Source organism: Vipera berus, assembly GCF_964194415.1.
Source record: "Vipera berus genome assembly, chromosome: 15".
NCBI lineage: Eukaryota > Metazoa > Chordata > Lepidosauria > Squamata > Viperidae > Vipera > Vipera berus.
Window position 1 is genome coordinate 10,664,124 of NC_138218.1, and position 25,872 is coordinate 10,689,995.

At 45.9% G+C, this 25,872-nt stretch overlaps 2 protein-coding genes across 2 annotated transcripts; both read left to right on the top strand.

Moving 5' to 3' along the window:
- Positions 1-7,284: 7,284 nt before the first annotated feature.
- Positions 7,285-14,248, top strand: ZBTB43 (zinc finger and BTB domain containing 43). Its single transcript, XM_081339520.1, has 2 exons — positions 7,285-7,364; positions 8,316-14,248. Exon 2 carries the CDS (start codon positions 8,328-8,330, stop codon positions 9,717-9,719), a length of 1,392 nt encoding a protein of 463 aa, XP_081195646.1. The 5' UTR covers positions 7,285-7,364; positions 8,316-8,327; the 3' UTR covers positions 9,720-14,248.
- A 2,762-nt stretch (positions 14,249-17,010) lies between these two features.
- On the top strand, positions 17,011-24,928 carry ZBTB34 (zinc finger and BTB domain containing 34). The gene is made up of 2 exons (XM_081339951.1): positions 17,011-17,136; positions 21,639-24,928. Exon 2 carries the CDS (start codon positions 21,661-21,663, stop codon positions 23,140-23,142), a length of 1,482 nt encoding a protein of 493 aa, XP_081196077.1. The 5' UTR covers positions 17,011-17,136; positions 21,639-21,660; the 3' UTR covers positions 23,143-24,928.
- The last annotated feature ends 944 nt before the right edge of the window (positions 24,929-25,872 follow it).

Genomic DNA, 25,872 nt, shown 5'->3' on the forward strand with positions numbered 1-25,872 from the left:
GTCTTTATATATCTATATATATAATACTTTTTTACTTCTACGGGAAAATCTGTACAGGCAGGTGTCAAGATGCGTCCAGAACTCGAGGCAAGAGAGATCAATTTCATTTTTATTTCATTCCCTACATTCCTCTGACGGAAAGGAAAGAAGGCCAGATAACCGCATGTTTTTTAAAGAAAAAAATAGTAATAAAAATGCATTATTGGGACAGGCAGCTGGGTGAGCCCTTTCTTCCCCCCCCCCCCTTGGTTTATCTAAAATCTTCCCTTTTGCAAATATAAAATATCTCACCCGGCCGCTGGAAGGGTGATTGGGGGATCTGAATCCTGCTTCTGTGCAGGCGGGGAGGCAGGTGGCTTATCTCCCTTTGTGCCGTGAAGAATGGAGTTAATTTGAAGAGAAAAGGCGCACGGGAGGAGTGGACAGGCGCTGACAGGGCCGCCGCACCCCGGAGCCCCCCCGGCCACCTGCAAAAGTCACTTCTGCCAGTAGCACGGCACTCAGGAACAAGCTCTGATTGTTAATTCGTCTCCCTATCGGCTCTCGCAATCTTTTTTTTCTTTTTCCCCTTGATTTGTTTAAGGCTGAGCTCACAAAGTATTGTCTGTTTGCGGGGGACAGAAATAGTTTGCGTGATCCAAGGCTGGATTCGTTGCCTTCCAATCCCCGGGTTTTTCTGCAGCTGGCGCTTCTGGAGAGCAGTCCTCCCAGCTCATTGTCCCAGTTGGCGAGAAGTCACGTCACTCAGAACGTAGACTGGGAGGAACCCCGGAGGTCTTCGAGTCCAACCTCCTAGTCAAAGCAGGAGACCTTATACCATCCCAGTCTTAATGGTTGTCCAGTCTATTCAAATACTTTGGCCACCTAATGAGAAGGAAGGACTCACTGGAGAAGAGCCTCATGCTGGGAAAGGTGGAGGGCAAGAGAAGAAGGGGACGACAGAGAATGAGGTGGCTGGATGGAGTCACTGAAGCAGCAGGCGTGAGCTTAAATAGACTCCAGAAGATGGTAGAGGACAGGAAGGCCTGGAGGAACGTTGTCCATAGGGTCGCGATGGGTCAGACACGACTTCGCAGCTAACAACAACAACAAGTCTATTCTTGAAAGTCGTCATTGCTTCCTGTCCCACCCTCTGGAGCTTTGGAGAATAAGTCGATCCCTTCTTCTCTGGGAGAGCCACTCAAGTACTGGAAGCTGCTGTCATGTCACCCCTAGTCCTTCTCTTTGATAGGTTAGACAGGCCTCCCTCCTTCAACCATGGTTAGAGCAGAGGTTAGAATGCAGGCTAATTCTGTTGACTGCCAACAGCTCAGCAGTTTGATTCTGAGCGGCTCAAAGTTGACTCAGCCTCCCATCCTTCTGAGGTGGGTAAACTGAGGTAAACTGTGGGCCCAGATGGGTGTGAAAAATCCTGGTTTCTGGCTCTTGTCTTGTCTGTAACCAACTAACTAGAGTTTAGTCAACAAATGATCCTCGTGAGCAAGGCATTGCCGTGGTGCTACATGTTGATTCACCCTAATCTCCAAGCCACAATCACAAGGGCAGGCCTACGACATCACTCGGTTGTCTGAAAGAGCATAGGATCTCCCCCTAAAGCAGGGGGTTGGACTAGATGACCTCCATCCCACTATGATGACATTCTACGTTTGCTGGCTTCCTGAAAGTCCTGAAACTCTTCATCCCCAAAAGGGGGAGGGGCTGTTTGGTTTTTGTTTTTCAACATTTCTCCAGCCAACAAGCCCTCAGCAAGTTACAAAGCCAGGAAAAGTTTGCACGCGGTGAGAGATGAGCCTTTGATTAAAAACAACCAGTTGGGATCTTTATGAATAGTTTTAATCACCGATCTCGAAGGTCACCCAAGCCAAAGTTATTTTTCCCTTCACTCCTTTGCAGCCACCCTCCTTTGGAACAAATTTGCAACCCGTTGTATAGCAGGCGCTCTCTAATGCTGGAGAGAGAGAAAAAAATCAGAGTTGGCCATCAGCAGCCGAGCAGGGTGAAACACTCTGGCTCTTTGGCTCTTCCATCTTCTCCAAGTCAATATTCCACATGTCTTGCCAATTTCTTGTCAGCTAACTGACAAGCAGATTTCCAGACTGCGGTGTGACAAGTTAATTAAAAAAGCCAACAAAAGAAAAAGAGAAAGAGAGAAAAGAGAGAAGCACAGATCAGAGGAAACTAAATTTACAAGCTGGATTAGTCGTTGGCTGGTTGGGAATAGATGCTGTGCCCAGTTTGAAGACTTTTTAGGAATTGGTGTTTCTTCTTATTACCTTGGCCTTTCCTTTTCAGCGAAGGCTGGCAGTTTAGGAATAAGAGTTGGTTGCGTTGGTGGATTGTGTGTTTTACCACTCATACTTAAAGGTTTGGGTCCGTTTTCCTGCTAGAGAGGAACGTAGCAAAATAGATATTTCTCAACCAAGCACAGCTAGATTTCATTTGAGTTCCCCCACCCCCTCTCTAGCTTCCCCGCAGTTTTAAAATCCTGCTGACCAAATGTCAAAAATAAACACTGCAAAGGGAGTTTTGAAATAATTCTGGAGGTCACGCCATCAGCAAAGCGTTGATGAAGTTTGGGTTCAAACTCTAAGGCTGCTTAGCTTCAGACTGACACGTCGTGCAAACCCAGCCGTTGTGGTTTGCAAACCGTTGAGGGTAAAGAGTAGGAACAGAATAGCAGAACTGGAAGGGACCTTGGAGGTCTTCTAGTCCAACCCACTGCTCTAGAAGGAGACCTTATATCTTTCTAGACAAGGGGCTGCCCAGTCTGTTCTTGTAAACCTCCAGTGATGGAGCAGCCACAGCTCCTATTGTATTAAACTAGCCAACTGTAATCCACCTTTCTTAAATCAGGTGCCCCGTGTAATCCCAGCCCAGCCTTTACACCCACAAACAGTATTCTAACAATTTGGAGCCTACTAATTGTTATAGTTCTTTCAGATGGAAATCAACAAAGCAGTAATAGTCCTTTGCTTTTATTATATCTCTCTATATCTACCATCTGTCTTTCTGTCTCTCTCTATCTCTCTATTTATCTCTCTCTCTCTGCCTCTCTGCTTCTCTACCTATCTCTCTAGCTATCTCTATCCATCTCCATATCTGTTATCTCTCTACTATCTCTCTCTCTCTCTATCATCTATATATCTACATCTATCTATCTATCTATCTTTCTATCTATCTATCTATCTATCTATCATCTATCTATCTATCTATCTATTTCTATCTCTATCTCTATCTCTATCTCTGTATATCTATCTATCTATCTATCTATCTATCTATCTATCTATCTATCTATCTATCTATCTATCTATCTATCTATCTATCTATCTATCTATCTACATTACTTAATTTGCACAAATAAAACACTATAACTCCAGGGAATTGCTTCACGACACCACCCCGTTTGTGGTAACCAAATTCTCCGGTATTGTATTCTCGCGTTTCATTGATGATCCCACTGGGTAATGGGGAAATCAAAAACAGCCAGTCACCAGAGTGACACAGCGGAGATTAATGTCAACTTTTATCTGTCACTTTGACGAGCTCTCCCGCGCAGGCATGAAATTTTAAAGGTGCCGTGTCAAAACAAAATGAAAAAGCAGTAATGTCCTCAATCTAGCATTCTCAGAGGGATAGGAGGGAAGGAGAGGGATAGAGAGAAATCAATTTAATGATCAAGAGCTCGGATAGTTGACTTAATCCTACTGCCTCCTTCCATCACTCACTATTTTTTTTTTCCTTTCTTCCTTCCTAATGCGCAGCTTGGAAATCCTTGCAAGTTTCATTTCTTGACGCTAAATCCCAAAACGATGGAGAAAAGCAGAAAGGGGAAAGCAAGTCTAAAGTAGCTTGGGAAAAGAACTAATTTGCAAAACATAGCGTGAGAACAAAATGTTTGCCAGCATATACCGTACGTCAGCCTTGAAAAGCGCCATCCTTATGACATTGTTTCTCTCTTTAATATACATAGAGGAGAGGAAAAGTACAGATGTGAAACTTAATATATCCCAATCCTCCACTCCCTTGAACTGCCTTCCCTTGTCGAAGAGTCTCCAGATGTGTTGGGACTACAACTTCCAGAAATCCTAGGCAGTAGATTTGTTCCTTTCTCATTGGCATCCAACACAGCTAGAGGTTACCAGGATGGTAAAGAATCACTAGTTCTATTTTGATTTCCCATCATGCCCTAGCAAAGCACTGCCTAGAGGCACTGTGGGGCGGAATAGGTCTGTCTTCGGTTCAAAAGAAACCTCCAGATACAGAGATCCCCAAGAAGGCAACTATTATCCAGCTTTCTTGGCTGATCTCAGCTTCTGAGGAATAGCTGCACCCTAAAAAAAGAGTAGGGGAGAGGAGAGAGCAAGCTTGGGGGGAAAAAAAGGGGAAACACTTGGCTCTCTTTGAACTGCAAATTGCTGCAGCGCATTAAATATTAAAGAAAATGCACTCTCTGTTTTTTTGTAATTAAAACTCCTATTTCATATTTCACAGGTCACTATGGAAAGTAGTGTGCAGGGTAATCTATAAAGTTTTTTTTGGGGGGGGTCCCTCGTTTGAAAACAAAGTCTGTGGGGAAAAAAGGAAGGAAGAGTTTTTCTTGTCGTCGTTGTTTTGACACACTCAGCTCTTAATTTCTTTTCTCTTCTCCGCTTTAAATTGCAAATTCCTCATTTCCCCCCCCCCTTGTGAAAGACCAGTTGTAAGCCACTTTTTTCCAGAACCGTTGTAACTTTGAATGGTTGCTAAATGAACGGTTATAAGTCAATTCCTGGTTTCTTAAAATTGCAAACTTTGCATCTTTGTTCGAATGGCCCTTTAACCTTAGTGCCATGGTATATACTGATATTATATTCAACAAGCCTGAGATTTTGCAGGACATTAACAATAGGAGCACACAATTACAATGTTCCTTGTTTTATCTAATTATTATTTATTTGTTAAATAAGACCTCTACTTCTAATGCACAGAAGGCTGGAGAACAGGGCTAAAATTCTGAGAATATTTCTACATGAAGCGTTGGCAGATATGGGTTGGGGTTTCAGCGCCATCGTCTGTTTGTTCATAACAAGGACAGTTTCTTTCTTCTCTCTTCCTTTTCCAGAAAACCTCCACAGTTTTCTTCAGGATAATCAGCAGGCTGCTATGAAGGTCTTCTTACCTGGTTCAAAGGACAAGCCAAAATGTTCCTTAATTCTCTATACACATTCCCAGGCAGTGTAGTTTGTAAATGATATTTAACATAATGTGGACGCAAGAAGGAAGGAAGGAAGGAAGGAAGGAAGGAAGGAAGGAAGGAAGGAAGGAAGGAAGGAAGGAATGGAAGGAAGGAAGGAAGGAAGGAAGGAAGGAAGGAAGGAAGGAAGGAAGGAAGGAAGGAAGGAAGGAAAGAGATGGGGAGGGAAGGAAGGAAATCAGAATGGGAAGGAAGAAGAAAGAAAGAGAGAGAGAGAGAGAGAGAGAGAGAGAGAGAGAGAGAGAGAGAGAAAGAAAGAAAGAAAGAAAGAAAGAAAGAAAGAAAGAAAGAAAGAAAGAAAGAAAGAAAGAAAGAAAGAAAGAAAGAAAGAGGTTTTTTCATAGTCCTGTTGGAGATATAGTATGTTACTGAATAGTTTATATCCACCTCAAGAGGGGAAGGACAGAAGGAAGGAAGGAAGGAAGGAAGGAAGGAAGGAAGGAAGGAAGGAAGGAAGGAAGGAAGGAAGGAAGAAAAAGAAAACCCTTTATATGCTGGGTCCTGACTGAACCAGGCAAAGGCCCCTAACTTGCTCGGAGATGGGAAATTCTATAGCTAGGGACTTCTTCTCAGGAAGAAACATGCCGCCAGGAGAGCAGAGGCACAGCTTCACAGCATGTGAGCCCAAGAGCAAATTCCCCAGCACTTCCAAGATGTCAGAGGTGCAGTTCACAAGCTGAGAATAGATCAAAGCCTTACTTTGAACTCTCCAAACTAACAACAGCGAAAGAAAAGAAAAAAGCCGATGGCATTTTCTGGGAGCACCTCCCCGTGCCAGGATCACAAAGTGCCTCTTTGATTGTCTTAACGAGCCAAACTGGATTTCAACCCAGCACAGAGGACTGGCAGGTTTAGAGGCAACAACCCCGCCAGCACCTCTAACTCCTTCCTGAGCAAGCCAGGAAGCATCTGTAAGACGGGGGATTCCCAAAACCAAGGCATCTCGGAGGCTTCCCGAATTAGACTGGGAAAATCTGGGCAACCCCAGGGCGGCAGCAGAGATACGGAAAGGGATGCGTCCGACGGCCGGCTGGATTATTTCAGGCCAAATGTTTTACCAGTGGAAGAGAATTCTTGCAGCTCTGGGTTGAGGTCCTCGGCGCTCTCTGAGCCTGGCTGCTTTCTTGCAGATGTTTCAATACCCCACTAAGTAACATCATCAGTGCTAAAAAGGAGGAGGAGGAGGAGAACTGTGGGGCTCTGGATGCTCTTGAACTTGGGTTATTTCCTCGCAGAAATTACCCAACTAGGTAACATCATTAGTGCTAAAAGAGAGTGGGGTTATGATTTGTTAATAGGCCAAGCCATTGGCATAGAATGGTAATATTACCAAGAACTTTTGGTCGTATGAGTCATACTGATCAATACTTATCCCATTAAAAATAAAAAAAACGGAGGCATTCGTGAAGTTTTTATTTATTGGATCACGTAAATAGAACAATGTGCGGCCTAATGGATAATAATATATATGTATTTTTCACGGCAGGGGGGGGACAAAACCCCCTGCATTTTCTTAACGGGAAGAGCAACATTCTCAGAATGCGGCAAACAGCGTTGAAGCCCAAGCCATCTTCAATTTGGCAGTGTTACCCAGTGCTAAGATTTTTTTGGCGGGGGGGGGGCAATAAATTTAATTAATTCATTAATTAATAAAAGAGTTGAGAGCCCCCAAACGGGAGAAGCCTTTAAACAGCTTTCACCCAGCCAGGCAGGGTCAGCCCCTACGATGGGGTCTGGCCAGGAAGAGCCACTATTCAGAAACCGAAACCGAAACCAAACTTCCCATTATGCCCTTCTCCGTCCCCAGAAACGGCGCCTCCCAAGAAGCGCTCGCGGGCGCCGGGTTGGACCTGGCCGCTCTTCTCACGCGGCTCAGCCCGGCGCCCTCCCCGCGCGCCGCTCTCTCTCCTCCCCCGGCGCTACTCTATCGTCCCGTCCGTAACTCTCTCTCTAGGCTACTCTATCGACCGGAAGCGGGCGCGCGGGGGCCGGAAGCAGAGGCTCGCGCTTCCGGGTCTGCCTTCCGGAGCGCCCGAGAGGAGCCTCGGGGGCGGCGGAGGGGCGAAGGACGCGCGGCGGGGGGAGGCCGCCCGCCATGTGAGGGAGGCCCGGGGCCTTCCCGCCGAGGCAGGTGAAAGGGCGGCTCTCCCTCCGGGCAGGGCGGGAGGGGCGCCTTTACCCCCGAGAGAGCCCCCAGGGGCAGGAGCAGTCTACCTGGGCCAGCGCTGGCGGGGCTCTCGAGGAGGGGGGGGTCGATGCAGACGCGTCTGCCTGGCAAGAAGAGGCTGTGAGGGACGGAGGGGAGGCCCGGGTGGAAGCAGGCGGCCCTGGCAGCTGCTGCTGCTGCTAATTATTATTATTATTATTATTATTATTATTATTATTGTTGTTATTGTTATTGTTATTGTTATTATTATTATCCACTCATTTTTTAAAAAAAAATCCTGCCTCTATTACTTTGCAAGTCACTCAAGGCAGCGGGCATACTTCATGCTCCTTCCTCCTCCTGTTTTCCCCACAACCACCCTGTGAGGTGGGCTGGGCTTTTCATGCCTAAGGTGGACTAGAACTCCCAGTCTCTCGGTCCTCGGCCCAAAGTCACCCAGCTGGCTTTCATGGCTAAGACAGGACTAGAACTCGCCGTCTCCTGGTTTTAGCCTGGGGTCTTACCATTAGACCAAACTGGCTCTCTTGCACTGGTGGCCAAGGAAGTGGGGGCAACCCCTCTTCCATAAGAGAGCGGTCAGTTCCATTCTGAGTTGGGGCTGTAGAAGAGACTCTTGTAGCTCAGGGCTGAAATGCAGGATCCTTGATGCTCTCCGAGCTCGGCTGTTTTCTTGCAGCTTCAGCAATGCCGACGTTTTTGCAGACGTTTCATTACCCAACTAGGTTACATCATCAGTGCTAGAAGGGAGTGGTGTGCATGGAGAGGAGGATTGTGGGGGGGTGTCTCTGTGCTCGGCTGTTTTCTTGCTAACCTCTCGTTACCACCCAACTTCGGTAATGCCTGGGTGCCCTCTCGATTTGCAAAACTGCCTCTGTTCTTTCCTCCTGAAACCAGCGCGCTCTTCTCCTCTTGCAGGACACGGATGACATGGAGCCTGGGGCGAATTCTTTCCGAGTCGAATTCCCCGACTTCTGCAACACCGTCCTGCAGAAGCTCAACCAGCAGCGACAGCAAGGCCAGCTCTGCGACGTTTCTATCGTGGTCCAGGGTCACCTCTTCCGAGCCCACAAGGCCGTCCTAGCCGCCAGCTCCCCTTACTTTTGCGATCAGGTGCTCCTGAAGAACAGCCGGCGGATTGTCCTTCCCGACGTCATGAATCCCAGGGTGTTCGAGAATATTCTCCTGTCGACCTACACGGGGCGCCTGGTCATGCCTGCTCCGGAAATCGTCAGCTACTTGACGGCCGCCAGCTTCCTCCAGATGTGGCACGTGGTGGACAAATGCACGGAGGTGTTAGAAGGAAACCCTTCTGTCCTTTGCCAGAAGCTGAACCGGACTAGTGACCACCAGTCTCCAAGCAGCAGTAACTACCATGGGCTGGTGGAAAGCTTTGAGCTGGGGGCAGTAGGCCAGGCCGATTTCCACAAAGAGCAGGAACTAAGGGATGGGGAGAACGAAGAGGAGAGTTCCAAAGACGAGCTCTTCTCCCAGCTGACCGAACACGAGTATCTGCCTAGCAATTCTTCTACGGAACATGACCGCTTGAGCACCGGCATGACCAGCCAGGATGGAGACGAGGGCGTCAGCGACAGTACAGACTATCAGTACGCCAGGCCTCTTTACAGCAAGCCCAGTATCATGTCTCACAAACGGTGGATCCACGTAAAAACGGAGAGGTTTGTTCAGGACTGCGAAGGAGTAGCCATGCATGGCTCCTACGATGAGCACCAGGTCTCGGAGTCCGTGAATGCTGTTCAGCCAGACCACCCTGCTCAGACCAGCATTGCTGAAGATCTCCGAGTCAACGATAGGAAGATGGAAATGGAATTTGGAGATCCAGCCAACGAAGGCCACTACGACGAGCAAGTTGACTTTTACGGCTCTTCCATGGAAGAGTTCTCCGGGGAAAGAAACGATGGGACCCTAAGCCTTCCGAGACCGGAGGCTTCAGGTTATGGAGAAAGCTTAGATCTTCCCTCAGGGATCAAGGAAGAAAACGCCTTGTCTGGCTTTTCGACCACCGACAAACTTTATCCCTGCCAGTGTGGCAAGAGTTTCACCCACAAAAGCCAGAGGGACCGTCACATGGGTATGCACCTCGGCCTCCGGCCTTACGGCTGCGGCGTCTGCGGTAAGAAATTCAAAATGAAGCACCACTTGGTGGGCCACATGAAAATCCACACGGGCATCAAACCGTATGAGTGTAACACCTGCGGGAAAAGGTTCATGTGGCGAGACAGTTTCCACCGGCACGTCACTTCCTGCACCAAATCTTACCAAGCCTGCAAAGTGGAACAGAGCACGTCTAAAATGAACTAAGGGGCGGGGGGGGGGAAAGGACGGGGAGAGAGAGAAAGGGAATCGAACGGCCCAGTCAAACGACAACGTGTTGCACGGCCTTGGATCTGATGGCTTATTTGAACAAGCAGAATGATCGTGTCCCACGGCCTTGGGCCTGAGGTCTGCTGCTTGGTTCCAGGACCCTCTTTTAAAGTATTCCTGAGGATTCCTCTCTTGAGACGGCAAACAGACCAGCAAGTTGACAGAACGGTATTTTTTAACATACTTATAATCACGGCTGTTAAATTCGTGCTTTGGGAACGTTTGGGTTCTCTTAAAAAGGAACTCTTGAGGGGGCTTCTCGCTTTGAATTCATCTCAGTAGAATTCTGCTCAGTGTTTTAAGGTTCAGCGGGAATATCCGTGCGCTGGGGGTGCTCCCGGGTTAGCGGTGTTTGAATTTAAACCAGTAAACTAGAAGCGGGAGTGCCTTGATGAGCAGAGGGTGAGGGAGTGGGTGACTTTTCTCCCAAAGCACATTGCGAGGTCATTTTCGAGTGCAGGGTTGTTAGTTATTCTCAAATTGATTTGCCGTCTCTGGTGGTTCAAGGCGACTCTGAGCAAGAGTGAGAAGTTCTGTCCAATTTCTGAACTTCAAGGTCTGTTCAGCTTCTGAGTTGCCTTGGCTGGCTCTGTTATGTTTTTATGTGATATATTGCGACGGACACTTTAAAACCTCACTTTCTTGCCCTCCCCTTGTGCCTGATGCAATAGTCAATCAAACCAGCCTCTTATGTCTCTTCCCCTTGTAGCTGAGACATCATTTTTTTTTGGGGGGGGGGTCTATATTTTATCTGTCTACTGCAAGACCAGAAAGCAAATCACCTTTGGGTTTTGCGGTGTATCTGTAGTAGCCTACATATTAAGTCAGATTTGTCAAGAGCCAGGCTATAGAAACTACAGGTCGTCCTCAACTTACAACAGTTCATTTACTGACCGTTCAAAGTTACAGCGGCACTAAAAAAAGTAACTTATGATTGTTTTTCACGCAACCATTGCAGCAATCCAAGGGTCACGTCATCAAAATTCGGATACTTGGCAACAGACTCATATTTATGACAGTCGCAGTGTCCCGGGGTCATGTGATCAACTTTTGTCATCTTCTGACAACCGTGTGACTACTTTAATAACTGCAGTGGTTCACTTAGCAACCGTGGTAAGAAAAATGGGGCAAAACTCACTTCACAATTGTCTCACTTAACAATGTAAATTTTGGGCTCTTGTTGTCGTAAGTCGAGGACTACCTGTACTATGTTCCACTTCCTTCCAGTGGTTAGAAAGTAAATAGCATCCTTGAAGCTGTGCCCATATTCTTATCCACCTTTCCACCTGTAAACCTTGGAGAAAAGGTGAATCCGTGTTCCTTGTTCAGTTTGGGTGTTTCTCAACCTTGGCAGCTTTAAGATGGGTGGACGTCAACTCCCAGAATTCCCGTGCTGGCTGGGGAATGCTGGGAATTGAAGTCCACTTATCTGAGGATACAGAATGACAGAGTTAAAAGGAACTTTGGAGGTCTTCTAGTCCAACCCCCCCCCCCCCCCCCGCTTAAGCAGAAGACCCTAGAGTCTTAAAACTGCCAGGGTTCAGAAATAATTGCTTAGGTAGATTCACAAGAAAAGCAGGTGGCTTTCCTATTTCTTCAATTGCTCAAATTGTCCTTGCAGCTGATGCCTAATATATGTGTGTCTGACTTGGTATAATGGTAGCAGTGTAACCTAATCTTCTCTCTTAATTAAATATGCCCCCCCACCTCGGTTAAATATGTTAAAACCTATCGGGTGTTGGGGTTCCCTTGTCCCTTCCTGCTCGCTCCCCGTGGGTAATCTTTCAATTTCTCCCATAAGGCACTTCTTCAGTTGACCACAGGCACTTAATTTATGGGTGGTCCGCCTCAAATATCCACCACAAACTGAGCCATCCCCTTCGCTAGAAATGGCTGCCGCTGACTTGAGCCCTTGCAGGGATCTCTTTGCTGACACTGTAACTTGCTAATGTACAGAAGCACTTTGTATTTAAAGCAAAACAAACAAAACAAAAAGTATAATATTTTTAGAACGTGTATAGCTAAAGGTAAAGGTTCCCCCGCACACGAGTGCTAGTCGTTTCCGGCTCTAGGGGCCGGTGCTCATCTCCGTTTCAAAGCCGAAGAGCCGGCGCTTGTCCGAGGACGTCTCCGTGGTCATGTGGCCGGCATGACTAGACGCCAAAGGCTCACGGAACGCTGTTACCTTCCCACCGGAGTGGTCCCTATTTTTCTACTTGCATTTTTTATGTGCTTTCGAACTGCTAGGTTGGCAGAAGCTGGGATGAGTAACGGGCGCTCACTCTGCTACGCGGCACTCGGGATTCGACCCGCCAAACTGCCGCTCTTCTGATCGACAAGCTCAGCGTCCTAACCCACTGAGCCACCACGTCCCTACAGAGAACGTGTATATATACACACATATACATGTGTATATGTGTGTGTGTAATTAAAGATAACGCACACACATATATATGTGTTTAATTTCTAATTCATGTTGTCGGTCTGGTTTTTCTTATTTGAAATTTTATAAGAATGAGAAGTTTTTTTGTTTACATGGGTACTGGGTGGGGTGTGGGTTTTTTTTGTGGAGGAAAAGTAAGATCCTAAGGATCTGTTTTTAAGTTTTGTTTCCAAAATAAAACAGAAGCAAAAAAAAAGGCACTGCCTTAGAAGATTCTGGAGGCCTTTTCTCTAATCTCTCTGAATCTCCACATTATATAGGTTTGAGGGAAGGTTAGTCTCCTGCACAATGGGAGAATGGGGAAATGGAAGACAAGAAAGCTAACACAAAGACAGTTAATGCCACTTTGTTGGTGGGATTTAATGCAGAAAGGAATCGCGTGCATGTAATTCTCCACTTACAACAATGACCGAAGTTAACAACAGCACTGGAAAAAGTGGCTTATGACCATTTTTCACACTTATGACGTTGCAAGGTCCCCCACGGACACGTGATCAGAATTCAGGATAAGCCTGTGGACTTTTAACACGTAGCTAAGATGCTGAGTAGCTTCAGACAGGAACAGAAACACCAAACTCTTTGCTGTCGTTTTCAGTATGGAATAAAACTTAGATATTTATCATCTGCCGGCAACAATTCCAGGCAGAATTTGTGTGCAATTGGTAGCCTTCTCCTTTAGGACAGATCCAGTTGGCTGTTGCAGTTAAGGAAGACTAAAAATGCCCGAAGTATAGAAATAGGTTATTTCCACTTAGGCCAGGATTCTGTGTGTGCAGCTAAGGGATAGCAATATGTATTCCCTCTCTTGTGGTAAATTCCATTTGTACATCTTTGCGATTGACTCTGTCTTGCAACTAATCCAGAAAAGGGTTTGTGGACAATTCTCACCTTCGGCGTCCTATGCAAAGACCAGCGTGGCTTCGTGTGATAACAAGCATATTTAGTTTTAAACCCGTCTTGCTAACACAACTAAATTTCTCTAGAATATACTTTCCTTTTGCGAGGAAGGAAATGCCCCACGAATTTTACCTGCAGTTTGTTTTTTTTTTGTTTGCAATTGTCACTTTCTTTCAGATATCTGCTGCTCAGCTGGGGTATATATTTTCCTTCCATTCTGGTGCAGTTTGGATAGTAATCCATATTGCTTTCCTGCTGATCTGCAAAGGCAAAACTGCTGGGTTTGGGAAATCTATTCTTATTTCTAATCCTTAAAGGATTTTAGAGGTATTAAACACACACACACACACACACACACACACACACACACAAACACACACACCAAGTGCTAAAGAGGTGATTTCCCTGCAGTTTGCTAACACAGCATGTTTCACAAATCCAGGACTGTAAATATTATATTGTAAAAACTCGCCATTGGCCACTTTGTTTTTTTTTTTGTTGTTGTTGTTTTAAAGGGCATCTATGTTAAATGTGTTTCGGGCAGATGATATTTCTAAACCTGAGAGTCTTATTTAAAAAAGAGAGAGAGAGATACTTGTTTTATCTAGAATCGTGGAATACTAAAAGGATCCAGAAAGGGTTTGTGCTTGTTTATTCAGATATGGATGAGTAGAATTGACAAATTTAGCTGCTACGCCCCAAGAGGGAAGGAAAGTTGGAGAATTTAACGTATTAACATTTTTTGGAAGTGTTACACTGACACGATTCTCCTTTGCTTGAAGCCTACCTGCATCCTAAGTCGGTTATTGCTGCTTTCCCCCCCCCCCCCAAAAAAAAAATCTCCTCTTCTGGTTTTCTGCCGTATTTCTAGAAAAAAATGTGATTGGGGGTTTTGGGTTTTTGTTTTTTGCAAACAATACAAACATTTGCCCGTTAAGCATTGTCACTTATAATATTTAGAACTGATTTATGAACTGCTATGTACTATATTGCAAAGGTGGGAGGTCTAATTCTGCTGTCCTGATTGCGTACAGCGTGGTTCGTGTGACATTCCTGATTCTTCTGTTTTCTTCTTATAGAAGAGTCTGTTGCTCTTTTGTATAACATGTTTTAATAAATGTTATCGGTATTTTGCCAAGTGTGTTTGTCTGCTCACCAAAGAAGCGGGTTTTACTGAATCTAATGGTGCGGATTTCTGAATAAATAGGAACCCGATTTGGGTTTAAAGAATTCAGAAATCTGGCTAAGAGTACCATGCACCCAGGGACCTCTGTACGTTGGACAGGGTGGGCCGGTCCCTCTTCTGAAGGTCAGTGGGATCATCTGATGAAGAAGCTGAAGGCCACTTGTCTTCCATCAAGTCAACTTCACACAGGCTTTTGTGGGGCAACGTTGTACAATCGGCGTCAGTGGCACTTAGCTGAACCCGGCCATCACAACACACGTAATTTAATCACTCCTTTTCAACAGAGTATCCAAATTCAGCCATTTATTTTCAAAACGGTAACCAAATCTGTCCAATCCCAGAGATGTTTTCCCAGCCTCCAGCTGTCATAACGGACTTGGCTTGAGCGAATGTTTGCTTTCCAAACAAAACAGACAGACTTCAACTTAAATCTGGCCTCCTGACTAAATTCCCCTCAAATTCAATCACGGCGCATAAGAATGGCTTCTATTTCGATAGCAAACACGGAACACGTTTCTTTCAGAAATGGGAAAATAGCACACGCTGGGACCTGGGTAAAGTATTCCTGTTGTGTTTCCCTGGTACACCTGACTGCGATCAAAGGTTGTTGCAGAAATTAATAGGGACTTGTAAAGTGCTCATTTTCACAAACTTTGTTCACAAGCCCTATTTAGGTGGACTGACAGAAACATGCAAAGTCAAAAATGAATTAACCGCATTATGGCTTGTTTTCAAGAAGCCTGTTCACCCGTTGTTGATTTAAAAACTATACCTCATTGAAGCGACTGTTCGAAGTTACAACAGCCCTGAGAAAAATGACGTAGCTCCGTTTTTCATTGCAACACTCCCCGTGGTCAGGTGCTCAGAATTCAAACGCTTGGCAACTGACTCGTACTTACGACAGTTGCGGTGTCCCGGGGTGGTGGAATCCCCTTTTGCAGCCTTCAGTCAAGCGACATCAATGGGGAAGCCAGATTCAGTTAAAAATTTAACAACTGCAGTAATTCACTTAACCCCTGTGGCAAGAAAGGTTGAAAAATGGGGCAAAAATAAAATAAAATAAATAGGAGTCAGCGGCCCGAGCATCTGAATCTTGATCACATGACCACGGGTGGATGCTGCAAAGGCTGCGGCTATGAAAAACGATCGCGAGTCACATTTTTCAGTGCCGTTGTAACTTTGAACAGTCACTAAACTAATCGTTGTAAGTCAGGGACTTCCTATATATTACGAAAGTGAGCACTGTATATCTATCTATACTTCTCAATCTGGAAGGAAAAGGTTTTTTTTTGTTTTTTTTAAACGAAAAACCACTGCGTGCCATTTTTTCCCGAAAAGCAGAACGTTTTTTATTATCCTATCCCAAAAGATAATAAAGAGTCCACAGCACAGAGGTCGACAAGCGTAAACACCCTGCGTGTTACTTCAGTTGTGCTTCAACGTGTCAAGGCAGTATGACTTGTGAACTTATTAACCCTCCCGTCTCTCTTGGGGAAACAAAGTCATGAAGAGTTTATGATTCTAAGAATGGGAGATGCTGGGCTGGATCAGTTCGTAAACTTTAGACCCCCGAAAGTAAAAAAAAAAAAAGCTCTTCAATTAACTCCACCGCCCTGCAGAGGGGAAGAGGGGGCAGCAGAATGGAAATCTTGATTTTGCACCCACCAAGGTGGGGTCAGAAAAAGAGGGGTGCCCATAGTTTGTGGGAAGCAAACCACCGTTTGTTTAGTGACCATTCGCAGTTACAATGGCACTGGAAAAAAATACGACTTTTTTCCCCACTTGCATCCCCAGGGTCGCATGATCAAAATTCAGACGCTTGGCAACTGACTTGTACTTACCACCGTCACAGTATCATGTGATCTCCTTTTGTGACCATCTGACAGTCAACGGGGGAAGGCAGATTCCCTTAACCACAACCTTGTTGCTAACTTAATAACTGCAGCGATCCAATTAACAACCGGGGCAAGAAATGTAAAATGTGTGTGTGTGTGTGTGGGAACGTGACAACTGTCTCACTTAGCAACATAAATGTTGAGCCTAATTGTTGGTCCTAAGTCAAGGACTTCCTTTAACAGGTTGCACAGTCCTGGGCGATTCAGCAAAGCCAATCTTATAAATGATATGCTGTCCCTAAACAAATGAAAGCCCCAGAAAAAGAAGAGAGGGGAACAAAAGAATAAAACACGTGTTGATCTGTGTAACAAAAATAAATAAAACGTTTTATTGATCTACACTCTTCGTGTTTATGTTTCAGTGCCCCTGAAGGACAACCGGACAGCTTTGATCACCTGGGTCATTGCAAACCTGCAAGCATCCTCTCCTGACCGCCCCCCAGCACTCCCCCAAATTCGGCTTTGTTTTGTGCAAGGACACACCACAATTCCCTCGATTATTGCGTTTTATTGCACACACACACACACACATCCCTTTTGATGTAGGATGCCGCTGCTTCGTTTTTAATGCAAAAAGCCGGATTCAGATTATTAGACCTTCTCGGAGCAGGAGACAGAAGCGTCCACTAGGGGCGCAAGGGAATCGACGTTGCCCGGCGCCTGCGCCCTTTCCTCCCGCGAAGGGGCGTGGCCTCGGCGCCTCCTTTCCCCACTCTGGGCCTTTCTCCCCGCCCGCCGCTTATGGCGCCCCGGAAGCGGAAGTGCGCGTCCCCCTCCCCCGTCCCTCAAGCAGGCAGGTTACGCTTCCGGGTGCTGCTGGCTGAGAGGAATCGGCGGCGGCGCTGGCGGCGGCCGGGGGGAAAGCTGCACTCGGGCCAGGGCCGAGCTCCCTCCGGCGGTCCCGCCATGTGAGGAGACCCCGACGCCCCTCAGGTGAGGCGGCCGCTGTCAGGCGCATCCCGGCGGCTTTTCGGCGCGGGCGCTGCGGGCTGGGTCCGGTCCCGGAATGGCGCCCGAAACCCCCGTCCGGTTAGACGGGCCAGGCTCCCCTCCCGGGAGGCCCCTTTTCTTTTCTTTCTTCGCGTTTCTGTCCCGCCTTTACGGCTTTAGAAGTAACTCGAGGCAGCTAATAGAGTTGACACGGCTTCCTCCTGCTCTTTGCGGGTCCCCCCCCCAACAACAACATCAACAACGACCCTGTGAGGTGGGCCTGGCCCAAAGTCACCCAGACGGCTTCCGCGCCTAAAACGGGACTAGAACACCCAGCCTCCTGGCGATTGGCTCGAAGTCACCCAGAATGGAAGCCTGCTGATTTTCCCCCCCCCCCCCCATAAAAGCTGCATTCCTGATTTTTACAGCCGTTTATGGTGCTGGTTTTTTTTTCCAGGGTGTGGTTGGATGGCTCTGTTGGATGGCTTTCCTTATGCTTTTTAATAACGTACAGGTGGGTCCTTGACTTAGAGCCCCGGTTGAGCACCAGGTCTCTGCTGTCAAGTGAAACATTTGTTAAGTCAGCTTTGCCCCCGTTTTACGACCTTGCTTGCCGCAGTTGTTAAGTGAATCGCAGTAGTTGCTAAGTTAGTAACCCGGTTTGCTCAGCGAAACAGGGACGCGGTGGCTCGGTGGGTTAGGACGCTGAGCTTGTCGATCAGAAGGTCGGCAGTTTGGCGGGTCGAATCCCGAGTGCCGCGTAGCAGAGTGAGCGCCTGTCACGCGTCCCAGCTTCTGCCAACCTAGCAGTTCGAAAGCACATAAAAATGCAAGTAGAAAAATAGGGACCACTCCAGTGGGAAGGTAACAGCGTTCCGTGCGCCTTTGGCGTCTAGTCATGCCGGCCACATGACCACGGAGACGTCCCCAGACAAGCGCTGGCTCTTCGGCTTTGAAACGGAGATGAGCACCGGCCCCTAGAGTCGGAAACAACTAGCACGCGTGTGCAGGAGAACCTTTACCTTACTTGCTCGGCGAAACTGTCTTCCCCATTGACTTGGCTTGTCAGAAAGTTGCAAAAGGGGATCGCCCCACCCCAGGACATTGCAGCCGTCGTAAACACGAGTTGGTTGCCAAAGCGTCTGAATTTTGATCACGTGACTACGGAGACGCTGCAACGGTCGTAAAGTGTGAAAAATGCTCATGGTTCACTTTTTTCAGTGCTGCTGTAACTTAGAGCAGTAGCTAAATGAACTGTTACAAATGCTGTGGAGAGCAATTCGGTGACTGTGTTGATGTTTTCAATGTAAGAAAGTTTCAATGTATTTTTTAAGTTGATCAATATTATTAAACTTTAAACATACGTTGAATCTTATTCACATAAAAACATCAACACAGAACATGGATAATTGTGGATAAGCCATCTGGATTAATAGTGCCGGTCTCCTTTTTATGTCTTAGCCGTTTTGCAAGTGCAAAAATAACTTGTGCATATAATAGCTTACAAGAACTAGCTTCAGAAAACCCACCACCCCTTCTCCTTTGTCCTGTGGAGGTGATTCTTTTACGTGGTGACTCGCAAGTACCATTTTGAGGTTTGGTTTATGGATTCTGCCTGTACTGACGTGTGTAGCCGGGATAGGTTCTCTGTTTTATAGGCATTTCTTCAGAAAAGGTATTTACTTTTTTTTTTTTTTTTTTTTTTATTGAAAAGTTTTAAAATACAGTTTTCCTTTAAACCCCCCCCCTTCCCCCTCCCTCCTCCCCTCCCTACCTCCCCCCTATCCCCCCCCTCCCCCTCTCCCTCCTCCCTCCCCTGCCTCCCCCCCCTACTTCCCCTCCTCCCCCCCTCCCCCCCCCCCCGACTTCCCAGAGCAAAATACAAGGTATATATCTAAAAAGCAATCATGAACAATCATATACTAACAATTATAAACTCTAAAATCCATCACTCTCTAGCTTATATAGAGTAAACCAATCCTTAATAATACTAAATGTGTATAAAGAACTAAAATAAAAGAAAACTAGCGTCATTCCCATCTATGTTCTTCCACAATTCACTATTTCCTAAACATATTCTCATTTACACATCACAAACACCTATCCCTATTAACCTCTCTAGCCAAAATAGGCTATAATAGATAGTTCTTACACAAATTAACCCACATTAACCCACAAAACTTTCTTCCTCTTCCTCTGTAATAAATTGTCCATTAATTCCAAATTAAAGATTCTGTTACCATACATATCATCCCAAAACTCTTAAAAACACAACTACCACTTGACTATCAGTATGTTGTGGAAGTTCCATAGATTTCTACTAGACCTATTTTCTTTTCTTTTTTGAGCGTTTTAAGGCAGCACGCGTCACCCTCTGTTCTCTAGGATCATCCAAAAGAGTTGCATCTTGATCTCCTCCTGTACCATTCTCGTCTATCTGTCCATCTTCATCCTCTTGATGTTCTCCTTCTCCAGATCCCTCTGCAGCTTCCAAAAGTGTTGATGGGGTTACTTTTAAGACATTGTTGTAAAAATCATGCGCTTGCTTCACAGTACCCAAACAGTACCTTTTGCCTTCATACAAGAAGCTCAACCCAGCTGGGATCTCCCATCTGAACCTTATATCCCTTTGCTTGAGCTCTTGCACAAGAAATATAAAGTCCTTCCTTCTCTTTAAAATCTTTGGAGGAATTTCTTTTAGAACCAAAACTTCTTGACCAGCAATCACAACTTTAGTATCATAGGCAGTTTGTATAACTTCATCTCTAATTTCCCTTTTTACAAAATAAACCACCACATCTCTAGGCAACTTTCTCTGTTTAGCAATCCACGAGTTCACACGAAACACTTTGTCCATGCCTTGTTTTATTTCAGATGCTGGATGGTTCAAAACATCAACACAGAACATGGATAATTGTGGATAAGCCATCTGGATTAATAGTGCCGGTCTCCTTTTTATGTCTTAGCCGTTTTGCAAGTGCAAAAATAACTTGTGCATATAATAGCTTACAAGAACTAGCTTCAGAAAACCCACCACCCCTTCTCCTTTGTCCTGTGGAGGTGATTCTTTTACGTGGTGACTCGCAAGTACCATTTTGAGGTTTGGTTTATGGATTCTGCCTGTACTGACGTGTGTAGCCGGGATAGGTTCTCTGTTTTATAGGCATTTCTTCAGAAAAGGTATTTACTGACTTGTAAAATATGTGCACATTTAAATAGAAACAAGGGACATCTGTTCAAGGTTGCTTTATCTACTGTGAACCTTGATTTGTTCAGGCAGTCTCTGCAAAGCCGAAATGGCCTGTTATGAAACCCTTCCTCCACTCTAAAGTTTTATATATAAAGTTTTATATATGCTGCTTTTTAGATGTATTAAGATTCTGGGGAATTACAGTGAAAGACAGCTGGAGGCCTCCCCTTGGAGAGGCTGCTAATGTATGCTTCGTTAGAAAGCGAGGTGGCCAGAATAAAAATGAGATCATCTTTAAAAAAAAAAAAAACTCATGATTCAGATAGATGAGGGTGCACCCAACGTTGAAAGATGAGAGAAGGATTTAAATTCCATCCCAATTCGTAAGTTTCCTATCGCTGATTATCAGCAGCACGAGCCAAGTCGTATCCTCCAGTGGCTCGGCAGAGGAAATTATTGCCAATTTTTTTTTATTTATCTCTGGCACATTTTATTTTATTTTAAAGGGGTTGCTTTTTTTGTGTGAAAGGAAGCACCCTTGTTAGCGTTATGGAACGGTTTGGGAAAAACCTGTTCCTACCTGCAACACAGCGACATACGTTATACTTCTGTCAAATAAGATGGTTCAAATCGTTGAGAAATTTTGTTTTGGAGCCTCAAGAAGGAAGGAAGTTGCAAGGTTCCTTGCCTCTTAATGTTGCATGACCTGCTAGTATACATCAACAGTACTTGGGGTCAGCTGCCCGTACAGTCTTCTTTCAGATGGCAGATTCCATCCCTCCTTGTTCTCTGTTCTCTATCCATCTTTCTTTCTTTTTGGGCCATTTGTAATGTATTCCCACTGAGTTGTGCGGCCAGCGCAACTTCTAATGGGTTTAATTCCCAGTAGTTGAAGAAGAGAATGTGCTAATTTGAGGGTGTGTGAGGAGTTCTGGGTCCTGCGGGAAAACTCATGCCCATCTTCTCTGTCGGAGATTGCAGCATCAAATTGTAGCTCCTCATCCAGCCACTCGGTGTGAAGGGGATTAATCCCACCCCACTTCTCGCACTTTCAAATGTGCCTTGTCTCCTAGATGTAATTTTGCTGTTTTGAATCCTGGGTAAACTTGGTGGCTTCCCACCTCTTGTATTTTTATGCTCATCAACTTGCAGATCATATGCAGTGCAAAGTTAAAAAAAAATTCGCATCCCTGGCAACAAATGGCTGGTGGGTGGGTTGTGTGTGTTTTGTGTTGTTTTTTTCCAATCCCTCCCCAAGCGGCCTCGTGCATTTTAAACCCTGATTCGCGAATGCTCCTTTTGTGTCCTTTTCCAGGTTACATTTTGGGCCGGGCGACATGGACAGCAGCAGCTTCATCCAGTTCGACGTTCCTGAATACAGCAGCAGCGTCCTGAGCCAGCTAAATGAACTCCGCCTGCAGGGCAAGCTCTGCGACATCATCGTGCACATTCAGGGCCAGCCCTTCCGAGCTCACAAAGCTGTTTTAGCCGCCAGCTCCCCCTACTTCCGTGACCATTCGGCATTAAACACCATGAGTGGCCTGTCAATCTCCGTCATCAAAAACCCCAGCGTCTTCGAGCAGCTGCTTTCCTTTTGCTACACTGGACGGATGTCTCTGCAGCTGAAGGACGTGGTGAGTTTTCTGACGGCCGCCAGCTTCCTCCAGATGCAGTGTGTCATTGACAAATGCACCCAGATCCTGGAAAGCATCCATTCGAAAATCAGCGTCGGGGAAGTCGACTCGGTCACGATCGGGGCCGAAGATCCTCTGGAGAACCACAACGGCCTGAAGGAGAGTAGCTATTTTGCCAACCCTGTGGAGATTTCTCCTCCCTACTGTGCGCAGGGGCGTCCGCCGGTTTCAGGGAACGACCTCCGGATGGAAACGGCGCCAACCAGCGCTCTCCGCGGCCGTCTGCAAGAAGAAGGCCACTCGGACCGGGGGAGCAGCGGGAGCGTTTCGGAATACGAGATTCAAGTCGAAGGGGATCACGATCCAGCAGAGCTGATCGTTCGAGAGAGCCCGGCTGCTGAGGTGAAAGTCAAAATGGAAAAATCCGACCGGCCCAGCTGCTCAGACAGCTCTTCGCTTGGCGACGACGGCTACCACACGGAAATGGTCGACGGAGAACAAGTGGTGGCAGTGAACGTCGGGTCCTACGGCTCCGTCTTGCAAAACGCTTTCTCGTATTCCCAGGGATCCTCGCAGCCTGCTACCATCTCTGAATCCTTTGGAAGCCTGAGGAGCTCGGGCAGTTCCAGGTCTATGCTCGGCTCCTACCGAGGCCGCGGGCGACAGAAGCGGATCTCCACCAGCCACTTGCACAGCGACGTGCCCGGCCTCGTGTCGGGAGCCGACGGCGAGCCCTCTGCCCACCCGCCGGGCTACGAGAGCAGCCCCCGGGAGAGGAATTCCCGAGGCCACTGGTACGCCTACAGCGAGCGGCTGATCTGCATCTACTGCGGGAAGTCCTTCAACCAGAAGGGCAGCCTCGACCGGCACATGAGGCTGCACATGGGCATCACCCCCTTCGTGTGCAAGTATTGTGGGAAGAAGTACACCCGCAAGGATCAGCTGGAGTACCACATCCGCGGTCACACCGACGACAAGCCCTTCCGTTGCGAAGTCTGTGGGAAGTGCTTTCCTTTCCAAGGCACCTTGAATCAGCACTTGCGGAAGAACCACCCAGGCGTGGCCGAAATCCGTAGCCGGGTGGAGTCGCCCGACCGAACAGAAGTCTATATGGAGCAGAGAGAGGACGAGGCTTCCGCCGCCGAGACTCTGGATTATACCATGGATGTGCACACCCCCGATTAAAACAAAAAAAAAATGATGCTGTTTCTCCAGGCAACTCGAGCAAAGCACATGGATCAATGCATTTCCTTGTTTCTTTGATCAGTTTCACGAGAGTTATCATTATTATTGCGATTTTCTTTCCTTCCCCCCTCCTAAATTTTAGCCGTTCTCACAGGCGTGGTTGCAGAATAAAAGGCTGTTTTGTTTGCAAAGAGGCAGGGTGAGCTTTACTGCTAATTAAACCGTCTAGGGGAATTAGGTGCTTGCTGATGGTGGGGCGGGCCTTGTTAGCTAAAGATGTGATGACAACATGGATAGTGCCGGGCGATTCACCAACCGACACCTCCTGTCGTGTTTTGGGCAGCCCAGGAGCAGGCAGGCCTCCTTGGTTGCGAGTCTTCTTGTATTCAATAGGACTTATTTCAATTTGGTCGAGGTGGCAGAGCTGGAGAGCTACCAAAAGGAGCCTAACTCTGCCTCTCAAGTCTGCTCGTTTTATTGTGTCATATGACAACATGCGTTGAAGAAGCATTTTTGTTTCTTTTCTTTGTGGAATAACTATTTCAAAAGCTTTGAATTTTATATTATATATGTGTGTGTGTGTGTGTGTGTGTGTGTGTAAATTTTTTAGATTGCTAACAAAGAATTAAAGGGAGACTGATATGCATTTCAAACTTGTTTGTTTTCATCAGTCAGCCATACCCTTCTGAGATTCGAACCTGGGCTGATTGCACATTAGGCAGTTGTTTTAACCTCTAGGCCGCAAGCTATACACACACACACACACACACTTAACCTCTTCTGGTTGGGGAGGCTGAATGTAGAATATCTTAAATATTTTGTTTTTTTTTTTAAAAAAATCCTGCTGATAAGGCTTTCAAACTCGGTTTAAGTCCCCTAGCCTGAATTTTGTTCAAGAAACATTATTCTTGGTTTGTTTTTCCCTTCGTGCAAATACTATGTCCAGAATCAGGCAAAGTATAACTTTTTTTTATTATAGCTTTGCTCCATAGCGTATATAAACCAAATGCCATAAATGTATTAATTTGAAGTGGAGATTATTTGGGGGTTTTCCCCTCCCCCCCTTTGGTCTAGAATCCAAACTGGACAACCTTGGTGCTGACTCCCTTTTTTATAGGAAAAATGTTATATTAGCCAAGACAGAACATAGGATTGTGGTTTTAAATATTTTTTACTCTCCTCGGAATCTACCTTCATTTCGTACTGTAAAGGCAGACCAGGTCAATCACGTGTTACATTAATCCCTCTGGAAAGTTACAGTCAGTTTAACAGTGTATTAAAAAGGATGTTGTATCTGAATCTACAATATTTCAGTGCAGTATTTGTAATGTACCTCTTTGGGTACATCTTATCTTCATACTTAAATGTTTTCAAATGAAACAGTTGATTTTTTTTAACTTTTTTTGTAATGATATTATATGGGAAATGATGAGCAATATGTCCTATTGTATTAGAGATGCTATTTTTAGCATCTCCATAGCTTCAGTGGCTAATCAGTATTTTTCACAGAGAGCCAATAACAAATATCCTGTTTTCTCTGCTTCAGATGCTTGATAACTTTTAAAAGTGGTGCTAACTTTTCTTTTTCCCCTTAGTACAGCGTAGAAAATGTGAACTTTAACTGGTAGTAAAACTTTTTTTTTTAATCCTTCCACTCAGATTTTGCTTTCCTGAAACAGACCTCAAAGAGTATAAGCTGGCAAACTTTACTGTATTAGAAATTCTACACAGCAGGGAAAATAATGGAGCCTGTTCAGTCGTTTCAATGCATATTCCTTTTAAAGTTTGGTGGAATGAGAAGCGTTTTGACCAGGGTTTTCACAAACGCAGGAAACCCTGTGTCAGAAATTGCTCTCCTTGCTGTGTTTATTAGTGGCTGTTTCTGATATGCAGGGCTTCTTAACTAGGTTGAGCAGAACAAAAAAGTGACGTTAAGCTATTAAGGACAAGCCTAAGCAGAGGCTGGAAAAGTAAATGACTAAAACCATTGGTTGGTGCTTGGTCTGAAGGGTGCTCAGGACTCTAGGTTTCTCTCTTTATGTGCCTGTAACCCATGGCAGCACGGCCATGCTATTCCTATTCAACGAAATTAATTGTTTCTATAATCAGTCCAAAATACGCTTCTTGAAGGTGGGGTGGGGGGGGACAGGCAGATGTCTTACATCAGCACCTCTCTGCCAGACCTTGAGAATGCACGACCACTTTGCCAGTTTTCCGGATTTGTATATCCTAGTGCATACTGACATTTCAATCTGAGCCTGTCTGATTCCTTAAAAGCTTCTCGCAACTGTGAATTATTATTTTTTTTCCCCAAGGTGTGGCTTTTCTTGGTGAGGGTTCGCGATCCGCCCTCGTTCTTGCCTAAGGAGCGATGTGAATGTCGTGTGGATTCTGAAGGCTGTAAAACGCGGAAAGCTGTGGCGATGCCGAGGAAAACTAAGACAGCACGACAGGAGGCCTTGGAAATTATCTTTCAAAGGGAGTGCAGGGCAGCCGGGCAGTCTTTTTCCGAATTGCAGGTGTTGGTTGTTTTTTTTAAACAACTGCTGGTTTTGCAGCGGTCGTGAAAAATAGGAAGTTTTTTTTAGACTTTTAAGGAATATATATATATATATATATATATATTAAATGCTTGTTAACTATTTTAGATTACCTTGCTAGGCCCCAAACATGGGAGAAATCTTTATTTCCTGTTTCAGCCTAACCGAAGGCCATCGACAGGCAGTAGTC